Genomic DNA, 26,685 nt, shown 5'->3' with positions numbered 1-26,685 from the left:
AAGTGGACAAATTTAAGGTGGACCAGAACTTTGAACTGTATAGTTAATTCTAACTTTGGAACTGGACGTCATGGAAAACTGGGGATTTGAAGAATTACATGAAATTATAAAAAAATATGCATAAATCATTAAAATCAAGCCTAAATAGAATTCTGAACCCAGAGAAGCTGATATCTAAAGAAGAATTCAAAGAAGAAGGGGGGCAAGATAATGAAGGAGTAGAAATAGAGGGAAACAAAAGGCAGACAAAAGAGGTTGAGGCTGTTAGTGATATAAGGGAAATTGAAGGGGGAGGTTTCACCCCAACGAAGAGAAATAAAAAACATCCTTTTGGTGGTGACCTGGGGAAAGTTGGGGAGAGTGGATGTGCCGAAGCAAAGAGAAGGGAGAGGGCAGGAGCAGAGAAGTGGGACAAAAGACTTACTAGGAAAAAATCAGATAACCAGAAATTTTTATGTGGGAGAATATAAAACTAAGATAAGGGTTTTATTTCTAAATATGATGGCAAAATGGAGTTGCTAATTGATTGAATGTAATAATGGAAAGATAATTAAGCAAAGGTTGAAATATATGGAATATGGATAAATATGATATTGATATTGATGTGGGGAGGTTGTGAAAAACAAGACAATAAAATGGAGTTGCTAACTGGTTGAATATAATAATGGAAAGATAACTAAACAAAGCCCAAAATATATGAAATGTGGATAAATATGAAACTGACATGGGGAATCTGTAAAGCAGAGGTTTGCCATTCACTTTTATACATGATAATTAAACTGAGTGGCAAATTGACTGGAAACAACAACAGCAGGACAAGTAAGCATGGGTTAAAATATATGATAACATGGATATACAAAAACTTTTAAGATGATGAAATAAAGCGACATGTTTTCTGTTTGTTATACTATACAATAGATAGTATAGTCGTTACTTTTAAAGTCCTACATGGTATCAGACCTGGTTACCTGAGAGACCGCCTCCTGCCAGTCACCTCCCAAAGACCTATTAGATCCCACAGACTAGGCCTCCTCCGGATTCCATCTGCCGGCCAATGATGGCTGACGACTCCCCGGGGGAGGGCCTTCTCTGTGGCTGCTCCGGCTCTATGGAACGATCTCCCCGTTGAGATCCGGACCCTTACTACCCTTCCGGCCTTCTGCAAAGCAACTAAGACTTGGCTGTTCTGGCAGGCCTGGGGCTGTTGAATTATCCAGCCCCATCCGATGTTATGACTGTTGCTGAATTTTTAATTGTTGTTTTTATTTTTGTACCCCCTTCCCTTATTGTTAGCCGCCCTGAGTCTCTTGGGAGTAGGGCAGCATACAAGCCAAATAAACCTAACCTATTAAGGGAATTGAAATGAATATTGAACACCGAGGTTTGCCATTCATAGACAACTAAAGGTAATCTAATCCAAAAAATGGAAAAATTGGAGAGGGAACATGAAATACACTTATAATGGGAAACTATTGAGACTTAAAGGCAGAATCACAAATTGGGGGCGCGTAAGGATGTATAATTATATAAAGATAATGATGAGAATAGCTGGGAATTGTAACCAGATCTACATCTTGACCAAAATTAGGCTGGAGGGGGTGTGGTTTAAAAATACAATAACTATATATGTATACTTTTTTGTTCTATTTTTCTTTTTTTTAAAGGAGGAGAATATTTATTTAAAATTAAATATGTATATTGAAAAGGAACTATAAATACCATCAACATAAAATGGAGCTTGCTCAGAAGCTGAAATACACCAAGCAAATGAAGTGAAGAGTGGGAAGAAAAGGAGGTAAGGGAAGGAGAGAGGGATAGGGTAGGAGGGGGGAAGAGGAGGAGAGAAATGCAGATTGGAAAGGGGAGAGAGGAGTAGGAGAGAGGAAGGGAAAGTAGAGAAGGGAAGGAGGACAGAGAGAAGAAACGGGGTAGGGAGGGGGATAAGAGAGGGAGAAGAAAGGGAATGCACAAATAGAGTGTATGGAGAACAGAAGAGCCAATAACTGGGTTTTTTTTTCTTTTGGGGAGTTGATGGTAAGATGAATTGATATAAACATTTAATAATACAATATGATGTTGGTGATTATATGTTATGAAAATGAAAAATAAAAACACTTTATAAAAAAAGAATAATATAGGGTCTTCTATTTGAGCAGAGGTTAGACTAGAAGACTCCAAGGACTCTTTGAATCCTATTATTCTACTTTCTATGTTCTATACCTTCAAGTGCTTGTATTCTCATTATATGTCCCACTGGCCATAACTTTATATAGAAGATATTCATTTTTTTATTTTTATTTTATACATTTATTAAGAGTTTTTCCATACAATAAAAACAGAATAAAAAGAAAAAAAGAAAAAAAGTACAATAAATAAAAATAGAAAAGAACTAAAGTTAAGAAATATAATGACTTCTGAGCTTCTTGTAAAGTTATAGTTACAATGTTATAATCACTCCTCTCTCTTAGATATTATACAATAAGTCCATCAGCCCATCAATTAGTCCAAGTCTATCTTAATCTTCTAAATGATAAATCATTTCACTTCTTTCTCTTTCAGTAAAAAGTCCATAAAGTTTTTTTTGAAAAAATTTATTGTTTTAAACAAAAACACAAAAAAAGAATCATCTTTTGTTACATCTTGTAGAAAGCGTGTCGATTGGTTACAAATACATTTCGTGTGTTTCTTCCACAATCCTTACATATACTTCATTCGAATTAAAGTGTACATTTTAAAATGTATGTATTTTACTATCACTGCACCACAATTCTCATTTGATTACAGTTACTTAAACGTGCTTTTATCTAAAATCATTTGTATTTAAAGACACAACCACCTACTGGCATACATTCGCAATCTCAATTAATCTCCCATAACTTTACACCTTTATAAAATAATCTAAGACAAAGTCAATTAGTAGAATATCTAAGCATTCCCTCCCCTTTCCCCCCCCCCAACTCACAAATTAAAGCTTATGTCCAATTTACTTTTACTGGTACAACACACACATAATTATCATTAAACATTATCCATTAACATTTCCTTGTTATTATTGTAATTAACTAAAAATTATTTGCTATTTATCTCACCTCTCCTCTCCTCAGGCCCAAAAAAGATTATACCCTTGTAACAAACTCTAGACAAAAATTTGTTAATAAGATTTATAGGTCTTTCCCCTAAATCCCAAATTACAATTTATATCCAGTTTATTTTTTCTAATTAAGGTTGTCATTTCATTATTATTATCGTAGTTAATTATATGTTAACAGAATAAACATTAAAAATCTAAAGCAATCTAAAAAAAGCTAACATTCCTACTTATTAATCACCAAAAGTATCAATTAACATTTCCTTATTATTATTATAGTTAACAAGAAAAAATAAGTTGTTTACTATTTGTATCACATCTCCTCTCTTCTGACCCAAATTAATTATACCTTCATAACAAGATCTAAGCAGAAATTTATTAATCAAATTTATGGGTCTTTTCGCCACATCCCAATTTACAATTTATAACCAGGTTAATTATCCTAATTAAGGTTATCATTTCATTATTAATATCATAGTTGGTTGTATGTTAACAAATAAACATTCAATGATAATCTAAAACAGTCTACAAAATACTAAAATCCCTACTTATTAATCATTAAAGGTTAGCTAGCTTTTTATCATCAACTATCCTTATCAACCTGTATCTTTCCAGTAGCAAAACAGTCTTATTTCTCTTGCCAGTTGTTGTGTCAATTTTCTTTTCAGTTCCTTTCCAAAGTTAAAAACTTCTCTCCGCACTTTATTGCTTAGAAGATCTCTCATGTAGTCTCGTTGCTCTTGAATTGTTATTAACATTGGCTTATCTTTGGTTGTCAAACTTATTTCTGAATAGATTTTTCTCGTTAACTCCATCCTTTTCGCTCTTTTTTCTTCTCCTGTATCTTGAAGTTTGGGATAAAGCTCCAAATTATCAAATTCACTTTTCCATCTTCCCTTCTCTCCGCTTTCACCCACATTTGCTCCATTAATAAGTTCATCTGTTGTCTTTTCTTTATTTTCTGTATTTTCATTCTCTTCTTTAATTTTTGGGGCTCCAACCCCATCATCTTTTGCTGTGATACCCAATAGTCTATCCAATTTCTTGTCAAATCTCTCAAATCCTTCTAAAATATTTTGTATTCCAACCAGGATGTTTTGAAATTTTAAGTTTTCCTCATTTGAATATTGATCTATTTTTCCAGAAGAAAAAGGAGTCTAATAATCACTGCCACTCTAGCCTGCCAAATTTTTTATGAATATATCTATATTTATTTTGAGTCTTAAGCACAAGTTCTTTTATACTTTTCAAAATAGAAGGGTTCTTATCTTTTTCTTTCCTTTTCCTTCTCTTGCCAAAATATTTTTCAAAAGCACCTGCAGAACGCACATCGTACCCTTGAGTCTTTATCAGGTTTTATAAACAAGTTCCAAACCCTTCCGTTGCAATGTCAGTGAAATCAAATAAGAGTGAACAAAGGATACATTGTTTCAAGGGAAAAAGCTTCAGACTCAGGCTTCCGAATGGCAGATTCAATCTTTTTATAATTTCTCTCAATTTTATGGAAAACAAGAATCTTTAGATATCTTTAATATAATTTTATAGTAAATAGAAGAAGGAATTTGTTAGAATAAAAAAAAGAGTTTTAATTTAAACCAAAAAAAATAATGTGGTAAAAAATAGAAGAAACAATCAGTCCATTCACTTCAAGTGGAGAAACAGAAACATTACAATCACTTCAATCCACAAAACATCATTACAAACAAGAACAAAAATTTTCTAAGGCAATCCAATAGGATTAAATTCACTGCTTTATTCTTTACTTAGAGGACTAATTTATCTTTTAAAAAAAGGTTTATTTGGCCAATCTTCTCAAAGTAAAAAAAACCTCACCCGATGGACTCACTTTCACTTCTTTCCTCTCTGAGTGTCTCCGACTTTGTCAGCCTGGGGGATGCCTGTTTGCCACCAGTTGGAAGTGCTTCCCTTGGGAACTTTGCGGTGTCCCTGAGACTAGCAAGGCTTTGACTTCCTGGTCACTGTCTCTCCGGGACGGTTTAGGTCCTGCTGGACCGTCCAGGGGCAAAAGTGTCATCGGCAGGCTCTGACAGTCGAGCCCGCACGATGTACCATCGTGACATTGGCTCCTCCACTCCAGTCCATAAAGTGTTTTGATCTTTCAAAAAAAGTTTTTGTTGCTGTTTTCTGACCAAACAAGTGAATCTTGGAATTTCTGCATATTCTAATATTTTCACAATCCATCTCAGTGGATTTCATTGTTTTTCCATCAATGTGTATACAGTAATCTTGCTGCAGTTAGCATATATAATATAAATTTACCTTAACCCCCTGACTTTGATTTCAAATCCTATATTTGGATTTATTTTATTTTATCTAAAAAAGTTTTCTTGTAAAGTAAATACTGAACTTTGACAACTATTTTATTTAGCATCCTTCTTCCTATTCCACAGAACATTGATATAACATTGTATTTATTTCTCCTATCTTGTATATATCTTGTAAAAAAAGCATTTTCTTGCAAGACATGTCACAAATAACGCTGAATTAGGCCCTATTAAATTTCTAGGAAAAAAATATTTTTTTCAGCAAGATTTTATGAACAAAATATTTTTTTACAAATAGTAAAGTCACGAACAATATATTTCTTCCCTCCCACCACCTCTCATCCCCATATAAGATGGGTTTTCTCCTTCAAGATGATCACCCTATTCACATAGCACACTATTTAAAAAAGGTTAACATGAATGTGTATGTTGCCATGCTACCTCTGATGTGTCTCTAATTATAGTGGTGATTTTCAAAGGCTGAGCATATTGTCTGAACCTGGAATAATTTCTTTTCCCATTTAGCAGTGACCAACATGTGAAACTAAACACTTTTTAATGTTTTAAAGTTTTTGATTTAACATTTGAATGTTTAAAGTTTTAAACTAAAAACCTGAATTTGAATTTGACCAATCTGAATTCTAAGTGACTGCTACTTATCCACTAACAGAAATGCTTTTAACCTAAAATATTTGCCCCGTGTTTTATTAAAAACTTCATGTTTACTTTGTCATGGTATTGTGAGTTAAGAGCTTACTGAAAAAAAAATCAATGCATTTTAAATGTTCTTCAGATGTTTCTGTCCAGTCTTTTTACCTTTCATAATATTTTATGTTATTATTATAGATATCTCCCTATTAGGTTACGGTACGTGTTGTATGGTCATGCCCAATTATTAGGGGAAGGCTGCAGTCATATTTCACTGAGACAAATTTCATATCAAAGTCACACATAACAGGAAGCTTGTCCTTACTAGTTACATCCCAGCATGCAAAAAGATGGTATAGATTTGGCAGAGATTTAAACATTTCTGAATAATCTCAAGAGAGAAGCATCTTCCTACAATTTGCTATAGAAAGTTATTGATTGTTTAGTAAACATGAAGCTTATGGCATGTTTCGGGCATTTTGTGGGTGCCAAGGGACATATGTGTGTATGAAAATATACCTGCTCAAAGAAAATGGTATCCATGCTAACTAGAAAAATGGACAAGTTCATTTAATAATAACCAAAATAGTTATTTCTAACAACATTGTTAGGAGCATTTAATATAATTCTGTGAGGGAACAAAGCTGGGGTTGCTGTCCCCTTTTGGGAAAAGCAGCTGCAGCCAGGCAGAAATGCTTTCCACCTATTCACCCACCTGTTCCCCAAGGGCCATGCTTTTTCTCAAAAAGCCATAAAAGTTTACAGCCCCAAAAACTAGTGAGATGTTGAATTCATGGATTAATGAATTCATTCGTTTGTTTGTTCATTCGTTTGTTCATTCGTTTGTTCATTCGTTTGTTCATTCGTTTGTTCATTCATTTATTCATTCATTTGCCATGCACAGTTTATTATCAACTATCCATGCTGGTGTCACAGGTGTCTAGCTAATTGAGTCATTTTTAGGAATATCTCAACATCCATAGGTGGCCTCACTTGAGTCAGGCTGTTAGTCTATAAAAGTGTGGGTGAGTTGGAGAGAAAAGCAAAAAGACAACACCTAGCAGTCAATGAAGCAGGAAACAATATCTGGATTGTACAACTGTAACAAGCAATCTAAGAGCCATTATCAAGCTATGGTAAGCAGCATATCCTGATGGGATTCCTGCTTAGACCTGAGTTAAGAGTTTGGCCTGGAACATGGTAGCAACCAGAAAATGGAGCAAACTCACTGAGATAGCACCTCATCCCAATCAGGAACACATTTTGGAAGAAGACAAAGCTGCAGCCATTTTATAGACTTCGAGATTTTTATTTGTTAAAAACATCAAAGATTTATTTATGTGGCTACATCAATTTGCAAAGCTTGGGAGGGTAGAGTTAATCCAGAACATCAGGAAAGGTATGTGTTACAACAAAATATTTTGTACAGTTATGGAGAAAGTAGAAAAAGAAAGGAGTGTTGATACTTCTTTCTATGTTATGTACATATGTATATGTACACGTAGGATTATAATCATAACAAACAATTATCCATAAGAAAGACAAAAAAGATCTGGCTAGTGGCAGTACCTGGAGACAGCAGAAAAGAAAAAACTGGAGATAATCCCAAAATGCAAAGATCTGCAAATAGGTGTAGAATGATTATTGCAAAAGAAAGCAGATAGTACCAGTAGCAATAGGTGCCTAGGATGTAATCTTAAAACATCTGGATCATGGGTTGAACACCATTGTCTTTTGCAATTGCAGTCAATTGCAAAAGACAGCTTTACTTGGAACAGCTTACATCCGGTGACAATACCTTTAACACCATCAAACAACATCTGCCTATCCCAGATCCTTGGAAAGAATATGTGGATAAAAATGCCAAACCCTGTCTAAGCATCTGATTGACAGTGCAACCAAATATAACAATAATGCTATGCTTTAATTCTATTATCTTTAAATAATGGCAATCTCCAGGTACTGGTAAGCATTTTCAGCTTAATATCTGTGTAGATTCTCAGGCATCCAAGTGTCTCAAAAGTGCTTTCTTTAAAAGGGAACTGGACTTTTTTTTCCTTGAGAAAGAAAACATTTTTTGCTTCTCATGCAAAACGTTTCATCAGTTCTGATAGAAGGATAGGAAAGATAGGAAAGATAAGTAATTCCTTTACATATCATATGCAAATTCTATCATTTCCAGATATAAAATATTACAGAATTGTCAAAACTGGATTACCAAATTCTTTAAAATCCTAATATGGAGATATCCAATATCTTGCCCAAGGCAGTGTCCTTATACCATCCCAGACAAATGGTTATCCAAATTTTTCTGGAAAATCTCCAGTATCATGGTGACTAGAACTGGATGCAATATTCAAAATGTAACTTCAATAGTAGAGTAGTACTATCACTTCTGATGACCTATCCCTCTGTTGATGTAGCCTAGAACTGTGTTGGCTTTTTTGGGCAGCTGCAGCACACTCATACTTAAGCAGTGATCCATCAGGACAGCTAGATCCCCCTCACCTTCTACTCTAAATATTTGGTTTTCCCTACCTAAGTGCAAGATCTTGCTTTTGTCACCACTGAATTGCATCTTGTTGGGTAGGACCCAATGCTCAAGTTTCTCAAGATCCTTCTGAATCATGACTATCTTCCAAGGTGTTGGCAATTCCCTTCAGCTTAGTGTTGTATGTACATTTGATGAGTTTCCTATCTATCCCATCATCTAGATCACGTATGAAGATGTTGAAGAGCACTCAGCCCAAGACAGAACCTTAAAGTTTCCCACTGCATGCTTCCTCCATGTAGATGGAAATCCATTGAGGACTCACACACTAAGGTTGATCAAATGCAAATCCATCTAGTGATCTATCTATTCCACAATGCTCTATATTACTAAGAAATAGGCTGCAGTGTAGTTTATCAAATGCCTTACTGAAATCCAAGCATACCATATACACAGCATTTTCCTGATCCACTAATTCTTTATCAAAGAATGCAATGCAGTTTGTCTAGTATTGTTGTGGCCCACCAGCGGCCAGTGGTGCTGGCAGCAGATTCAGACAGTGAGGAGGTTGGAGAGGAACATGGGCCAGTCCTGGAATCTAGGGAAGGCTCTGATGAGGGCTTTGTGTCGGAGACAGAGAGGGGGCCAGAGCCGTATGCCAGTTATCAGCTGCCTTTAGAGTCAGACATCAGTGAAGCAGATGAATGGTTGTAGCCTGTTCCCAGTGTGCGCATGTGCAGAGTTGTCAGATGAAGGGAAGAGCTAAAGAACGGGGTTCAACTTGGGAGGAAGGCCACAGGTGAATGATGAATTTCCCAGAGGAAATAAAAGAGAAGGGGAGTGGAGTTTGCAGGAGACAATTAGTTTGCTTAATTGGTTCATGACAATTGGAGGCTTCTTGCCAAGTTTTGCAGATATCGGCCTGGCAGCTCTCCAAGCCAGATAAGGTCTGTGACTGTAAATCCTCCCTTGAAAGACTTTGCTGGATGTGAATGAGCAGAATTCCCAGTACATTAATAAAAGGGGTTTTTGTCGGGACAAGGAGTTTGCTTCATGCTCTTGGGAAGCTTAGATCAGAACAAGTATGTTCCATTTTAGTAAACCCATGCTGGCTTCCAGTAATCACCTTGTTCATATCTAGATGCTCACAATCCACTGCTTATCTTTTCCAGGATTTTCCCAGGTATTGATTGGTCGCTTGTAGCTTCCTTTTTTAATTCTTTTTGAAGCCTAGAACCACATCAGCATTTTTCAGTACTCTGGCGGTTCCCTGTGCTCCGGGAGCTCTGAAAGATAAGGCAGCTTTCTATATCTACTGCAGTTACATGGCTTTTAAAATAATAAGCTTAAAGGTCTGGTGTAGAGGTTGGGGTGCTGGCCTAGAAATCAAAAGACTGTGAGTTCTAGTCTTACATTAGGCATGAAATTACCACCAGGTTTGAAATTTAAGGCCTGGATAACCTTCAACTATGCCATCTACATTCTGACCTGAGCTTAGTGCACAAGATAATCTGCCATAAGGCCCTACCTGTTAATGACTACTTTTACTTCAACTGCAATAACACAAGGGCTATCAATAGATACAAACTAAATGTAATCCATTCTAAGCTTGATTGCAGGAAAAATGATTTCAGCAATACAGCAGTAAATGTGTGGAACACCCTACCTGATCCTGTTGTTAGTTTCTCTAACTCCCATACCTTTTACCTTAAGCTGTCTAGGTCCCTAAGGGAGTGTGCATAAGCACACCAGCATGCCTACCATCCCTGTCCTACTGTCCCATTTATATGTACCATCTTTATGTGTTTATGGCTATGTTTTACTTATTTTTATCCATTTATTTGTACCATTTATTCATGTGTTTTCATACTTGTTTCCTTGTACTTGACAATAAACAAATAAACAAATAAACAAATAAACAAATAAACAAATAAACAAATAAACAAATAAACAAATAAACAAATAAACAAATAAACAAATAAACAAATAAACAAATAAAGAAATAAACAAATAAACAAATAAACAAATAAACAAATAAACAAATAAACAAATAAACAAATAAACAAATAAACAAATAAACAAATAAACAAATAAACAAATAAACAAATAAACAAATAAACAAATAAACAAATAAACAAACAAACAAACAAACAAACAAATAAACAAATAAACAAATAAGCACATAAGCACATAAGCACATAAGCACATAAGCACATAAGCACATAAGCACATAAGCACATAAACACATAAACACATAAACACATAAACACATAAACACATAAACACATAAACACACATACATAAACATACATACATACATACATACATACATACATACATACATACATACATACATAAATAGTGGCTGGCTGTCTTTGGGCATCATACCCTCTCAGCCAGTCTACCTCACAGGGTTGTTTTGTGAGGAAAAAGAGGGAGAGAAAGACGTATTAAGTATGTTCACTGCCCTATCAGTTATTTATAAAGTAATAGCAATAGCAATAGCAATAGCAATAGCAGTAGACTTATATACCGCTTCATAGGCCTTTCAGGCCTCTCTAAGCGGTTTACAGAGAGTCAGCATATTGCCCCCAACAATCTGGGTCCTCATTTTACCCACCTCGGAAGGATGGAAGGCTGAGTCAACCCTGAGCCAGTGAGATTTGAACCGCTGACCTGCTGATCTAGCAGTAGCCTGCAGTGCTGCATTTAACCACTGCGCCACCTTGGCTGGTTGGGATAAAAATCTAATAAATGAAGAGATAAAATAAACTTATTTTGCACTGACTCATGTCAAAACTCAATTTTATTTATTTTTTTCATTGAATTCACTTTTTAATAAAATTAAAATAAGTTTCATAGGTCCATTTTTAAACATATTAATTAGGATTGCAAAATTATATTCAAGCTTTTATACTTTTCAAGAATTCATCAGAAAAAAACTGTACAAAAGTAAGGCAATGTAGAAAATAGCAGGAACAATGCAAACAATGGCTTTCATATGATGGCCATGAACTTATGAGAAACAGATAAAATTAAATTTGAATAACTCATTTGATTTGAAAAATTAATCCAATATAATTCAGATGTTCTAATCAAACTGTATGAAGTCAATTTAGTTCATTATTTCTGAATTTCTTTGGAAAATTTATTTCATTGCAAATGCAGGAGCATCCAAATAAATTCAGAGTTATTTGATTCAATCTTATAGTAGTTCAATCAGTAATCACTTTATTCCATTGCCTTTAAATCAAAATTCCAACTTTTTTCCATAACCTTAGTGATTGTGTGTGTGTAAATATGGGCTTTGGGATTAAACATATTAGTCACCAACAGGCACTGTAAATATATTACACTTGGGATCTTAAGACTGATAACACTACACCACAACTCTAACACCAGTTCAAAAAAACAAAAACAAAAACAAATTGGGTTTACTTTGCAATGTGGGTGCCTTCTCTACCCCAGCCATATTGTCTAAAGTTCTGTGTGTTATTGGAGGAGTTGAAGATGGGGACGGCTGAGTAGGTAATGTCGAGGTTTTTTTTCCCACCTTTGCCCAGTTCATATCAATTAAGTTAAGAATATCCCACTGTTTCATAAGCTATCTGCTACCAGTTTGAGCAATGTTCCAACTTATTTTGCTGCTATCTATACAGAAAAAATATATATAAATATAGTCCCATAAAAAGGTCTAAAAAAGGTACAGGGAGGGGCTCATATCAGGAAGAAAGGAAAGAGGGGGAGGCAAATACATCAACACAAAAAGAAAAAAAGAAAAAACAAACCTCAAAGAGAAGAGAATAAAAAAGGAAAAAAGGTTCAACTTGAAGTGTTCACCTTTCAAGTGTCCAACACCAGTTCCAAAAGGAGAAAAGAGAAAACAATGCACACGGTGGATATAATATTGACTGTCTCACGTGGAGCCTCAGCGCAAAAGTTTTCCAAAAGTCTTAATAGCAAGCAGGGCAAGTTCGCTGGTTACTCAGCAAAAAAGTTTTCCACAGGTCTTGATAGCAAGCTAAGCAGATTCGCTGAGTACTGTCAGCTATGCCTCTGGGTAGAAAAAAAAAAACTTCCCTCTTCTGTTTCCACCAACCTAAGCCGCCTTCAACGACTCTTTATAATGTAAATCCGTCTTCAATTGTTAGTTCATTTACTCCTGTTTGTCTTAATTGCCGCTAAAAGTCCCATCAAAGAGGGAAAAAAAGATTGCCAGAGATGCAGTAACCAAATAGTAAATCCAACTTACACTTCAAAAAAGTTAGGGCGTCCAGATTCACTCCAAAAAATCCTACGCCAGACAAAAATGCTGTATCATGGCTGGGACAGCTCACGCGTCCCTCTCCAGGAGTCTGGGATCAATGCAGAGCCTCTGTTTAGCCGAGGAGATTGCACTTCCCCCCGTCTGCAGAGAAGCACCTCTATTCTTCGCTGAGTCCCTCCAAGACAGCGAACGGCAGCTCTCTATGCCGCCAGACCCCCTGATTGTCAGCACGGCTTCGGAGCAATCTCCAAGCCTGCCGCCATAGCCAATGACGTCACCAGAACCCCCTTTGCTATCGATACAAAATAGTACTGCTAGGAATCAAGAGACCACCGAAAAATCCCTGGCCGACATCAAAAATGAAATGGGAGACATGAGGGGTGAACTGAAACAGTTGAATTTACAGCAAAAGGAGATTTGGGCAAAAATGGAGAAACAGGAGGGTCAAATTCAAGAGTTAGGAGTAAAAATGAAGGAAAGTGAAGAGAATATGGCGAGGTGGGAAATGAGGCAGCTACATACTAACAGAAGGTTGGAGGATGAGATTGCTATGTTGGAATTAGAAAAGTCAGCCTTCTTTCTCAGATTTCAAAATATCCCAGAGGAAAGAGGGGAGAAACTGAAAGAAATCATGGTGGAGATGATAGCAGGGATCGCCCAGAAAGAGAAATTGTTGATACAGAGTGACATCGATGACGTATATAGAGTCTACACTTCTTATACTAGGAGACAGAAACTGCCACGTGAAGTGCACGTGAGGTTTACTAAGCGATCCCTGAGGGAAGAAATTTACCAGAAGGCACGTAATCAGAATACCATGTATGCGGGGGAGATGGTCATAGTACTAAAACAGATACCAAGAAGAGTGAGGGAAAGGAGGCAGAAATATCAGGACCTAACAACACAACTGAGGAAACTTCAGGTGATGTATAGGTGGCTTTTCCCAGAAGGGTTATCTTTTCTCTGGCAAGGCCAGAGGTTTCGGATTGAATCATTGCAAGATGCGCAAGACTTTATCGAAAGCCAGTTGAAGAAGGGAACTCAGAATAACGAGGGAGAATTGGACAATAAAAGCCAAGGAGAGGAGCGAAAGAATAGTGTCCCGGGAGATGAGAAAGGGGGAAATGAGAAACAAAGCAGAGATGAGAGACCGCAAACGAGGCAGACAACAAAAGCTAAAGCCTTAAACAAATAAACATGGCGGATGAACTTCGCCTAATTTCCTTAAATATAAATGGTTTGAATTCACTAAGAAAGAGAAATAAAATACTGAATGCTTTACGGAAAAAGAATTGTGATTTGACATGCTTGCAAGAAGTACATATAGCGAACCACCAGCAAAATGTGTTGTATTACCCCCGGCTGGGTATTATGTATACAAGCTTAGCAGATGAAAAGAAAAGGGGCATTGTGTTGTATGTTAAAGACCATATCGATTCTAAATTGGTGTATACGGATGGGGAGGGTAGAATCTTAATGGTCGAATTGAAATTTGGTCGATATAAAATCTTGCTGGTGGCTATATACGCACCGAATGACAACCAAAGTACCTTCTTCAGAAGGTTGCATTTAAAAATTGCAGAGTTAGGCTATGATCATATTTGTGTGGTGGGTGACTATAACGCGGTGGCAGATAGGACAATGGACTACAACCCAGGAAACATCCAAAAGGGGGGGAAATTAAGAGAAAGGAGGAGAGTTCTCCCCAAAACCTTTGAAGACATGAGGGAGGAATATGAATTAAAGGATGTATGGCGTGAACTCCACCCACAGAAACAACAATTTACTTTTTTTTCACATAGACACCAATCCTGTTCTAGGATCGACATGGCCTGGTTGACACCAGAAATTGGGGACTTGATTAAGGAAGCAGCAATTGAGGTCAACACTTGGGCCGATCACAATCCACTCTTATTGGTGTGGAAGGGAGTAAGGCAGGGGAGGAAGAGAAGGTGGATGATGAATACAGAGATAGTGAAAGAACAAGAATTTCAGCAAATGTTTAAAAGGGAAATGAGGTTTTTTTTTTGAAGAAAATAGGAAAGGAGTAACCCCACAAATACTTTGGGATACGGCCAAGGCTTATATGAGAGGCCTAGCTATTAAACATACAATAGGTACCCACAAGAAAAAATTAGAAGAGAGGGCAAAATGGGTAACTAAACTGGAGGTGGTAGAAAAAGCCTTGCAACAGAACCCACTAGACGATAGGAAAAAAGAAGAAATGGCTAGAATTAAGCATGGGATCTCTCTTTTAGACCAGGAGGATGTCGCTCGAAAACTTAGGGGGATTAAGCAAAACTTTTTTGAGCATGCCAACAAACCGGGTCGCTGGATCTCTTATAGACTTCGAAAAGAAAGAGAGAGCAGACGTATAGCTCAACTGCAGAATAGTAAAGGAGAATTAGTAGAAACCAAGGGGGAGAAACAGGAAATTATCCAAGGTTTTTTTCAGCAACTATATAGTAGGGAAGAAGTTTCTGAGGTCCAAATTAAGGAATTTTTAGATAATGCAAATCTACCCAAGATTTCAAATGAAGCAAAAGGGGTACTGAACCAAAAGATAACATTAGAGGAACTAGAAAAGGCAGTTAAAAAAATGGGAAACAACAAAACTCCGGGCATGGATGGTTTGCCAGTTGAAATCTATAAATCTTTTTTGGAAATTTTAGGACAAGAGATGATAGCAATATTTAATGCTGTCTTGACGGATTCTATTGCACCGAAATCATGGGCTGAGGCTTATATAACCCTTTTGCCTAAAGTTGGAGCTGACCGTACCCAAATTAAAAACTATAGGCCCATTTCACTTTTGAATGTGGATTATAAAATCTTTGCAGCTATATTGGCAGATAGACTCAAATTTTTCCTTAACAAATTTATACACCCTGATCAGAACGGCTTCCTGCCGTCAAGGCATTTGAAAGACAATGTCAGAATTATTTTGGATGCCTTAGAATATTATGAAGCTCGGCCAGATAAACAAGTGGCCTTTATGTTTCTTGACGCACAAAAGGCTTTTGATCGGGTAAATTGGAATTTTATGTTGTCACAACTAGAAAACATGAAGTTTGGAGAAAGCTTCTTAAATGCAATTCGGGCAATTTATGTACGACAAACCGCGACAATATTGGTAAACGGAGAAGAGGCGGGTGACATTGTGATTGGTAAAGGCACAAGACAAGGATGCCCGCTATCCCCCCTATTGTTTATCCTCACATTAGAACCCCTTCTTAGAATAGTGAGAAGCGATACACAAATTAAAGGGTTACGAGCTAAAGCTCAGGAATTTAAGGTCCAGGCTTTCGCCGATGACCTTGTTTTTATCCTGGAGGACCCTATGGCGTCTGGGATACAACTTTTACGTAAAATAGAGGAGTACGGCAGGATAGCGGGGCTACGTATAAACAAAGAGAAGACAAAACTGTTAATTAAAAATATGACTCTGAACCAGAAAAGGGAAGTACAAAGCCTGTTAGGGATCAACATGGCCCACAAAGTACAATATTTGGGAATTTGGCTGACGGAGAGATGTTCCTCTATCAAGGTAGATAACTATATGAAATTACTACAACAGGTATCCAAAGATATGACTAATTGGAGTAGCAAACAATTGTCTCTGATGGGCAGGATTGCAACAGTCAAGACATATGTATTACCAAAATTTTTGTTTTTGTTTCAAACGGCACCAACTAAATTGGACAAAAAAATTTTTAAATCCTTGGAGACAATAGTGACACAGTTTATATGGCAAGGCAAGAAAGCACGAATTAAAGCCCAAACTTTGCAAAAACGCAGAGAACTGGGAGGCTTCGGAGTACCCAACTGGGAAGCATATTATAACGCAGCAATCATGACATGGGTGAAAGATTGGGTGATGTTGAATAGAAGGCGCCTATTGGCTATAGAGGGACATGACCTCCCCCAGGGATGGCATGCCTCCCTCTGGCAAGAAAGAGACACCCCCCATAGGTACTTCATGGGACATTATATTCGGAAGATTTTGATGGGGGTCTGGGAAAAAATGAGGAAAAAATATTATCTTAGGGTTCCGTGTTGGTTGGCACCATTAGAGGCCTTAACGCATCCGAGTTTATTTAATTGGACAAGAAACATAACATATAAAGATATCATGACAGAAGAGGGCAACATGAAAACAAAAATGGAATTAGAGCAACAGGGAAGGAATTTGGAATGGTGGGAATATTTACAGGTTAGAAACAGGTTTAAAAGTGATAAGGCACGTTTCGGGATCTACCCAAACCCTCAGGGGCTAGATAAGATTTTGTTTGGTGGAGACAAGAAAATGTTATCGAAGATCTACCAATTTTTGACCTGCCAAGATACTAATGAAGAGATGGACAAAAGCCTTCTAATAGTATGGGAGAGAAACCTAGGTTATGAAATTGAAATGGGCAAATGGTGGGAGCTATGGAGTAAGACCATTAAACTTACAACATCCACTGCATTCAAAGAAAACATATACAAGATGGTTTATAGGTGGCACTTCCCCCCAACGAGGTTAGCCAAGATGTTTCCTGGGTTATCTCCATTGTGTTGGAAATGTGGAAGAAAGGAGGGCACATTCTATCATATTTGGTGGTCCTGTACTGAGGCCACGAAATATTGGAAAAGGATTGAAAAATGGTTAAAAGAGGTTACCGGGGCAAACATTGAATGGAGACCTGAGAACCTGTTACTAAGCATCAAACCAGATAACATAAGCAGTTCAATATGGCACTTGAGCCTGCATATAATTGTGGCTGCAAGAATAACCTATGCACAATCTTGGAAATCCACCACTATACCGTCGGAAGATGCTATAATTAAAAAGATCTACGAATGTGCAGAAATGGACAGAATGTCGGGCTGGCTGAGAGACGAAGGAGAAACAGAACATTATCTTAGCTGGAACCTATGGTATATGTGGGCGACTAGGAGAACAGCAGGGACTTAAAATGGGGAAAGTTAACGTAGGTACCGTAATAGATCCCTGAATCTTGCAATGAGAAGATGTGGCTTAGAGACCTAATAATGAGGAAAGAAAGAAAAAATTGGGCTGTGAATGACTGTCACCGTGGGGGGGGAGGGGGGTTGTATGTTTAAAACGGCATTTGTATCTGTATGTTTTACTCTATATTGTTATGTATGATTTGTCTTGCTTATGTCATTGTATTTATGTTGTTGTATTTTTCTTCTTGTTTTTTAAAGGTAATAATGTTTAATAAAAATTATATTTAAAAAAAATAAAAAAAAATAAAAAAAAATTGGGTTCCTTGTCTGTTTAAAGAAAGTTATTGTGTATAGAATCTGATTAAGCGAGGAACAAAAATGAAGTGAAATGTCTATTTTTTTCCACTGAATTCCGATCATATTGGCCTTGCAAATCCCATAGGATTCTTGATTTGTAGTAGGGTTGGCTGTGAAATTACTGAAGTCTTTAACTCAATGTGTTTGACACTTCCTCATGAAATTTAATTTTTAGAATCTGTGCCAGGATAGGTCAACTTACTGAAAAGTAATCGACTATCCCATACTGAAGATGTCATCACTCAGTAGTGATGAAAATATAACCTGATCTAATAGCACTTCTCAGATTTCTCATATCAGGCAACAACACTATAATATTTGTTTTCCAAAAAAGCATCTCTTAATTAAACGTATTGGATAGCATATGTGTACACACACAAAACAGTCTCAGTTATTATTAGTCCTTCCTTGAACAAGTAATTTGTCCTCTTCTGTATTAAGAGCTGAGATACAGTTAGCAGTTAAATAATTGTATGCAATTAATAAAACAATGCTTCTATTTAGCCTTTCCTAAACTCCTCTCCAGGTATGCTGGATAATAACATCAACAATTCCATGTTAGCAGAAATATTTGCCTGGTTGAAGCAACAGTTCAACATATCTGGAAGGAAGAAGATTGCACTCAAAGGTAGAACTGGATGCCAATGTCTCAAGTATATGTTTACATTAGTTGTTCTACTAAATAAATACTGGTGTCAATTTGACATTGATTGATGTGCTCCATCTGCTCAGTGAGAGCAGTCTTCATGATTATCATTCTGAAGGATAATTTTTTCTTCCACTGCTGAACTTTTGCTTTCCACGCTGAATTAATTGTTATGTTAGTACATAATAAAGTGTGGAGGAAATCAGGTCTAAAACTTGTGGGGACCTCAGGGGCAGGAACTGGAGCACAATGTATTTCAGGGTATGGGGTGTGAGGGAGGCCTTGGGAGGGCCAGGGAAGGTATTTTTCATATCTCCGAACCACCCATTTCCCTCAAAGAGTGGCTCTGGGCAATGCACAATAAAATATTATGATTAGTTTTGAAAATTTTCATTTGGCTTATGTACTCGGATGGACTTGATTTAAGAGTTTGTTGTTGATTGAAAAGATCCACTTGCATAAGAGGAACATTATTCTGTTTATATTCTGAATTGATAAAAAGATTAGACATTAGAGGGCACCAGATGCCTACTTTAAAAGAAACTTATGGAAGTTTTTAAATTATTTTAACATTTTACTAGCATCTGCTGGTATAACTACAGATGATTACTACAAATTCGTTTAATAAAATTGAAATTGATTTATGGGTGGAATTTAAAAAAATACAGGTTACAAGGAGATGGAAATAATAAATTTACAAATTAAGGATGATTCTTATTAATTCCAAAATCTTATTCCAAATATCTGGTCCCTTAGTTTACTTATAATTTTTCAAAATCAACATTCTAATTGCTCTTTTACTGTTTATTAAAAAGATTTTTCAAAGTTAAACTTAAATTTGTATTTAAAACTTCTTAGTGAAAGAAAGGAAACTCAGTGCTATAAAACATATTGTTCCAAAATTTTCTAATAACTAAAAAGGAATTAAAAACCAGTTTCTGAAAGTGACTAATAAATGAGATTCAGTGACTCCTCCCTAAGATGGCTGCTGGACACTAAGAGTTTTTTTTCCCTTTCTCTTACCAATGATCTGCTAATATTGCTGCCAAAGCTGGTTCTCTGCCAGTGCTGCTCCCTGAATGTGAGCACTTAGGAATGACTCAAGACAGCTTTTGGATAGTCATGGATCCATCTGGGAAGGGGAGTCTTGAAGATTCCAGTTCCCTTTGGTGAGTGATCAGAAAGTCATTGGTTATCCGTCTTCCTTTTGGCAGTTTATTTTCTTAAACATACCTGAGTTTTAACTTCACTTTTTAAATTTTCTGTTTTAATCTGCTTTTTATCTTTCAAAGTTGACCATCTGGCTGAATACTGATTTATCTTAACCCCTTGCTGGACTCTACCTGTTATCTTTTTTTCCTTTGATTTATGCTGTTTTGAATAACTTTCATTTTCTGTAAGAAAGCATGGCATATACTTGGCTGGTGAAAGTGCTTTCATTTGATTTACAATAATCTTGGACTCTCACCACAGGGTTTTTGCATTTTTTAAACTTGCCAGATACTTAGGATTTTTTTTTTTCATTTAACCTTGGATCAAAATATCCAGAAAACATCTTTCCTGTTTTTTTCTGCTCCAGTGTCCGGTGTTTCCTGGGTAAGTTACACAGAGAAACTGTGTATTGGATTACAGGCAAGCAAGGGTGGCTGATATCCAGAAAAGGTCCTTTGGGTAACATGAAATTTTAGTTGAAAGCTTTTTTTTTTTTTTAAAGTTTGATGAAATGATAATGTAAAAAATCTTCAGATGCATGTAGTTCTGGATAAATTAGATTCACAAAAGGAATGTGATTGAAAAACTGCAAACCATTGGAAAGTCTGGAAAAAGTTATGGACTATACAGACATAGAGCCAACTGAGCCAGTTCCATACCCCTCTCTAAAGTTCAACCCTGCATTCTTTTACAATAGCAGAAGCCTGTATGAATGGAGATATGATAAATTGGATTTTCGGAGGAGTACTGAAGAACTTTGGGGAATGGATATGTTATATTTAATCAGAAACCACTTTCATCTGGATTTTGTTCGGAAGATAGACCAATTGTGGAGACTGAACTTGATATTTAATAGGACAACAATTGATAAGAGATGTTGTTAAGAAACAAACATGGATATTTGTTCCAGAAGGAATTACTCTTAACTTTTGAGATAATTTGGGATAGATAAGATGCCGTGGTAAACTTTCTACAAGTTGATTACAATAACAGTTTGTTAACAGAGAGAGTGGAAACTTCAACTTGGTCTTTTTTATTATTATTGTTGTTGTTCTTGTTAACTATTTTACAATTAATATAGTATATGGATGACAGTTTAATAATTTGTAAATAGATTTAGTAGTTTAAAAAATTATTCTGTTTCATGAAGGGTGGGGAGCCAATACTATAATAATGTATTAATCAGTATTCAGCTAGGGAAGTGTGTGTGTGTGTGTGTGTGTGTGTTTGTGTGTTGGGGAGGTTAATGCACCTTTTTTCAATGTCTTGTTTGTTTTATGTTTTTTTCTTTTTTATAAGTTTATTGGAGTTTTGTATTTTAATTTCTCTCAAAATGAGTTAAAAAAACAAGAGGCTCAACAAACCCTTATATGTTGCATTAGGGCTGGGATCTTGATTGAAATCTTCCACCATCAATGTTTAACTCATGACAACAAAAACCTCAGCTCCTATAGGGGGAGCTGTCTGGAGTTCAAGTGGACAATCTCATGATCTTTCCTTATTCCGCAGAGTCTTTTCCATCCAGTATTAGCTACCTGGTCATCAATCTCCATTTCTTCAGGAACATTTAGTTCATCATGAAACCTCACTAAAAGTCTCTAATGCAACGTTTTTCAAGCATTTCTTCCTGAAAAAGAAGGCTATATAAATAAATAATATAAGGAGGAAAATACTAACTAGCAGTATTATTTTTAGACTATTATGACATCATTACCTTGACTTCAACCATTTTGTTGTCTTCCGCAACAAGAGATTAGAAAAAGTACAGTCCCCCCAGTTGCCAAATACAAATAGTTTTTTGGTTGCAGGGACACTGCTGTAAAAACTATGGTAGTTACTTCTGCATGGACATTTTCTGAAGTGTCTTGATCACTCAATCCCTCCCTGATCAAAGAAACCAGACAGACTATTCCGATTCCAAGCTCTTTAACTGGAATTAATGTTTCTATGTCTATGCAATAGAGCTATTTGTAACACGTACTTGCAACTCCTTGAAACCAAGTTTATACATTTATCTAATGAGATCTTTTTTCATGAGGGTGAACAACAAGGTTATCTTTTACAATGTTTGGTATGTTCCATGTGCTTAATAGCATGTTAAAGTACAGAAATTGGTCATGCAGATGTTGGCTTCAAACCATTGCTTGCACCATTCCATCTTCCTATTCCTAAATTGTTAGTAGCCATCAGAAACCAATGTAACTAGATATATTACTAAGCATTTGCATTATATACATCAAAAAGAAGAAGCAGAAATTTTGATTTCATCTGAATTGGAGTCCAACTGTATTGTTAAAAAGTACATGTGCAAACAAGTAATTGCTACTGGCTTCAAACCCGGGATCTGATTGGGCAATCTGGCATACATGGCACACATATATCTACTGAATGCACATTCACTGTACGTCAACAGAGTCTTATGAATTGGATGGAGGGATAGATGGATGGATCATAGAGAAGAATGGCCATACAAATCAAGCACTGAGACTATGGGCAGCTTACAACAAAACACAGAGAACCAAACAATGAACAATTCCACATAAGCACAGAGACAATCATAAACAATCACATCACACCTATTCCAGATGTGGAGTAGGTCATCATGACCCCAGTGCCAGAGGAAATAACCAGGCTTTTCTGAAGATCAACAATAAATTGGGGTGGGATGCAGTAGGGAGAAGTGTTCCCGAGGGCAGGGCAGATCATAGCTGCTGAACAAAGTCTTGTGATAAGGGGCTCAGAGGATTTCTCCTTGCCAACCTTCTTGGCAGCATTGCCACAGTGTTCTTTCCCCTTTATACCCTTGGACCACACCTAATTGATTAGGGTCATAGGAATAGTATGCTGAAAGAAAAAGCCAACAATAATGCTCAGCCCAACAAAGATACCGATTTGCCCCTTTGCAGATATAATCTTCAGATCTACTTTGCGGGTATATACTTACCCCTAGGCCCCCAAGGATTCATCCCTGTTTGATTACAGGTAGCCTTGACTTACAACAGTTCGTTTGAAGTTATAAGGGCACTAAACAAAGTGAGATGACCATTTTTCACACTTACGACCGATGCTTGGAAACTGACTGATACTTACAACAGTTGCAGTTTCTTGAGGTCATGTGATCACCTTTTGCAACTTTCTGACAGTCAATAGGGAAGCCTGATTCACTTATCAACCATGCTTAAGGTCAGTCATTCATTTAACAAATGTGGCACAAAGTTTATAAAATGGGGCAACATTCCCTTAACCCAGTGTTTCTCAACCTTGGCAACTTGAAGATGTCCGGACTTCAACTCCCAGAATTCCCCAGCCAGCGCTGGCTGGGGAATTCTGGGAGTTGAAGTCCGGACATCTTCAAGTTGCCAAGGTTGAGAAACACTGCCTTAACCAATGTCTCACTTAGCAACAGAAATTTGGGGCTCAATTGTGGCCGTCAGTCAGGGATTACCTGTACTCCTTTTTTCCTTCACACCCCACACTCTTTACACTCAGAGACAAGCAACTCAGCTTTGTCATTCATTCTCTCCCCCCTCATGTTTTTTTTAAATGGCTCTTGGATTTATATTTATTTTTTGGGGGGGGGAGATGTGTCTTTTTTGCTGCTCCTCCTTTCCTCCTGGCCCCTAACAGTCTCAGGCTGGCACAGTCTCGAGCTGGCTTTCTGCTCGGCTCCTAGGAGGGTGATGCGTGGCGACAGCTAAAAGTTGGATAGAGTTTCAGGGGCTACTATATATAAAGCAGCCCAGGGCTCTTATGTCACCGCGCTAATTAAATTCCGTCGGGCCGCTTCTCCAGCGCGCGCTCCCGGGCTGCCTGTGGCCAGCCTCGCCCCCACCCCCGGGAGGCCCAGAGGCGACCCGCGAGCCCATCATGATGGACCTTTTCGAATCCGGCTCCTACTTCTTCTACCTGGACGGCGAGAATGGAGTCCTGCAGAGCTTGGACATGGCCGAGGGGTCGCCGCTCTACCCGGGCAGCGACAGCACCCTGTCGCCCTCCTCGTGCCAGGACCAGCTGGCCCCGGAGCCCGGCGGCGGCGGCGGCGGCGGCGACAGCGACAGCAGCGGCGAGGAGCAGCACGTGTTGGCGCCGCCGGGCTTCCAGCCGCTGCACTGCCCGGGCCAGTGCCTGATCTGGGCCTGCAAGACGTGCAAGAAGAAAGCGGCGCCCACCGACCGGCGCAAGGCGGCCACGCTGCGCGAGAGGAGGCGCCTGAAGAAGATCAACGAGGCCTTCGAGGCCCTCAAGAGGCGGACGGTGGCCAACCCCAACCAGCGGCTGCCCAAGGTGGAGATCCTGCGCAGCGCCATCAGCTACATCGAGCGGCTGCAGGAGCTGCTCCAGCGCCTCGACCAACAGGACAAAGGCCAGGAGCTGCTCCTGCCCGTTGGCGAGGGAAGCGCCGGGGACAGCGGCGCTTTCGGCTTCGGCGGCCCCAAGCGCGGAAACGTAAGCGCGGCTCGGCCACGGCCACTGCCCGGACACCCTTCTCTTCCCTTGGCCTTGGCCAGCCGGGGAAGAGGGCTGGGCGCGGCAGTGGGGCGGGGCGGGGTGCTTGGAAGTGGCTGGTGATCGCCTTCCCCTCTCCCCCACCTTTCTCTTTCTTTCTTTCTTTCTTTCTTTCTTTCTTTCTTTCTTTCTTTCTTTCTTTCTTTCTTTCTTTCTTTCCTTCCTTCCTTCCTTCCTTCCTTTCTTCTTCTCCTTTTCAGATGGCTACACCCGACTACTTGAGCACCTGCAGCTCCGCCTGGCCGAGCGGCTCTGACCATTCCCGGACGCTGCCGATCAGCGCCAAGGAAGGTAAAGCGCACTTCATGCTGGGCTGACGGGTTGTCAGAGCGCATTTCTCCGCCTTTGAATTGGCTGGGAAATCGGGACCCCGCCAGACATCTGTCCTTCGCGGGTTTGGTCCGTATTGGCTCCCGGGACAGTCCAAATCCTTACAAATCCTTCGATCTCCACAGTTAATAAAATGGAGTGGCCGTTAGATGACGGAAAGGGCCTCAGGCAAACGCGTCTGAAAGTTGCAATGAGCCAACAGGATAACTAAGTAGCCTAAAATTGTGACCGGGGTTTATATCTAGAATGCATCTACTCACCCAGCGCAGCATCTATTTTCCGTGCAGCTCAGGTCCAGAATCAAAACAAACGTTTTGTACAGCCGGATCTTTTTTTTCCTTTTTAAAGAATCAAAGCAACTGGCGTGTTAAAAGCTGGCTTCGAAGTTTAGAACTCTAAAGTAAAATGCCTGTAGGACCCTGGCAGCTTCCGAAACAGCTGAGCTCTAGGACCCAATTATATCGGTGGCGCTTTACAGACCGATTCGGAGATCACAGATCCCACTGAATGAAATGGGAAAACTTGGTTTCAAAGCATAAGTTTAGCCGCCTATTTGGCCCTAAATTTGATTTGATTAAAATATCCGAAGACAATTTACTATGGCTCACGTTTTCCTAGACTCTTGGGGGGGGGGGGTGTTGTAATTCAACGAGTTGCATGCTAGCTGCATGTATGTCACATTGTGCGCTTACGTGATTCCTTGAAAGAAAGCGAAAACGTTCAGAATTATTAAGGTCAAATTACAATGGAATCGAACTTGACACACACACACACCCGAGGATTTCATAAGGACCTTGAGAACTGCATGGAGGTCATAGCAGCAGCATCCGTTTCTGGTTTTTTTTTTTTGGTTTTTTTTGACAACGGCCATTCAGTTCTTGTATCACACCCGACTGGAGGTGCCAATGGTGGTGAGATTTTTAGATCCCGAATGCGGGCGCGGCCATAAAAGTCTGGAAGGTGCTAACCAGTGGAATGAGGGTGATTAAAATACTAGGAGCGGGGAGGAGGGTAGCTCTTGGGGGACGCGCAATGGTGGAAAGTTGACTTCCTTGCTTATCCTCACTGCATCTTGGATCTTAACGTTTTCCCCTTCATTCCAAAACAGGAGGGACTCCCGTGGATTCTTCAGCCTCGAGCAGCCTCCGCTGCCTTTCCTCTATCGTGAACAGTATCTCTTCCGAAGATCGCAAAGTTCCCAACGGGGAAGAAATGGTGGAAAAGTAGGAACCCGGTAGCATTTTTTAAAACGGGCCGTGGAAGGAACTGCTTGAGTTCGCACTTTGAAGCGAAACCTCGAATTAATTTAATATTCTGGAAATGCTAGAGGGGATAAAGGAGGGCAGCGCAGCTGAACAAATAAACGTGCACCTTCTTCAGAGGAAGCTTTGCCCGACCGATAAAGGGAACCGCCCCTCTCTGATTTAAATTCTATTTTTTATTTATCTCTCAACTGTTTTATAATTAATATATTACTGTGTTTGGAGAACATCTTTGTTGAAACGCTCGTTCCTGTTTGAAGGAAGCTGATGATCCCGAGATCTTGGTTTGTGTGTCTGTGGGTGTGAGTGTGTAAATGTGTGTGTGTTATAAAATTACAAGTATGTAATTTTAGTACTTCTCCTTTTTTAACAGAATATATTTAAAATGTGGGATGTGATCTTGTATATAAGAAAATGTAGGTAACATTCCCAAGCCTGTAAAATAAATCTCTTGTACAAAACTCCATCAAGAATTTTTTCATCTTTCTATTTAGTTAGTTAGTTAGTTAGTCAAACATGTACGAGATAACAGGTATACGTATAAACATGGACATGGACAAAGAAAATGAGTACAAATAAATGAGGGCAGTAGGACAGGGACGGTAGGCACGCTGGTGCGCATATGTACACCCCCTTTACC

At 38.4% G+C, this 26,685-nt stretch overlaps 1 protein-coding gene across 1 annotated transcript; it reads left to right on the top strand.

The window, feature by feature from the left end:
* The first annotated feature begins 23,814 nt into the window (after positions 1–23,814).
* MYF6 (myogenic factor 6) lies at positions 23,815–26,010 on the top strand. The gene is made up of 3 exons (XM_032221977.1): positions 23,815–24,393; positions 24,654–24,744; positions 25,892–26,010. The coding sequence occupies exons 1-3, from the start codon at positions 23,815–23,817 to the stop codon at positions 26,008–26,010; spliced, it is 789 nt and encodes a 262-aa protein (XP_032077868.1).
* Positions 26,011–26,685: the final 675 nt, after the last annotated feature.

This window comes from Thamnophis elegans, chromosome 7 (genome assembly GCF_009769535.1).
Source record: "Thamnophis elegans isolate rThaEle1 chromosome 7, rThaEle1.pri, whole genome shotgun sequence".
In the NCBI taxonomy this organism is placed as follows: Eukaryota; Metazoa; Chordata; class Lepidosauria; order Squamata; family Colubridae; genus Thamnophis; species Thamnophis elegans.
The sequence above is the reverse complement of the archived record's forward strand: the minus strand, read 5'-3'. Positions and strand labels throughout refer to the sequence as shown.

Coding starts and splice junctions, on each gene's coding strand:
- MYF6 (XM_032221977.1), top strand. CDS start 23,815: ATGATGGACCTTTTCGAATCCGGCTCCTACTTCTTCTACCTGGACGGC. Junction 24,394..24,653: donor GCGGCCCCAAGCGCGGAAAC/GTAAGCGCGGCT, acceptor TCTCCTTTTCAG/ATGGCTACACCCGACTACTT. Junction 24,745..25,891: donor GCCGATCAGCGCCAAGGAAG/GTAAAGCGCACT, acceptor ATTCCAAAACAG/GAGGGACTCCCGTGGATTCT.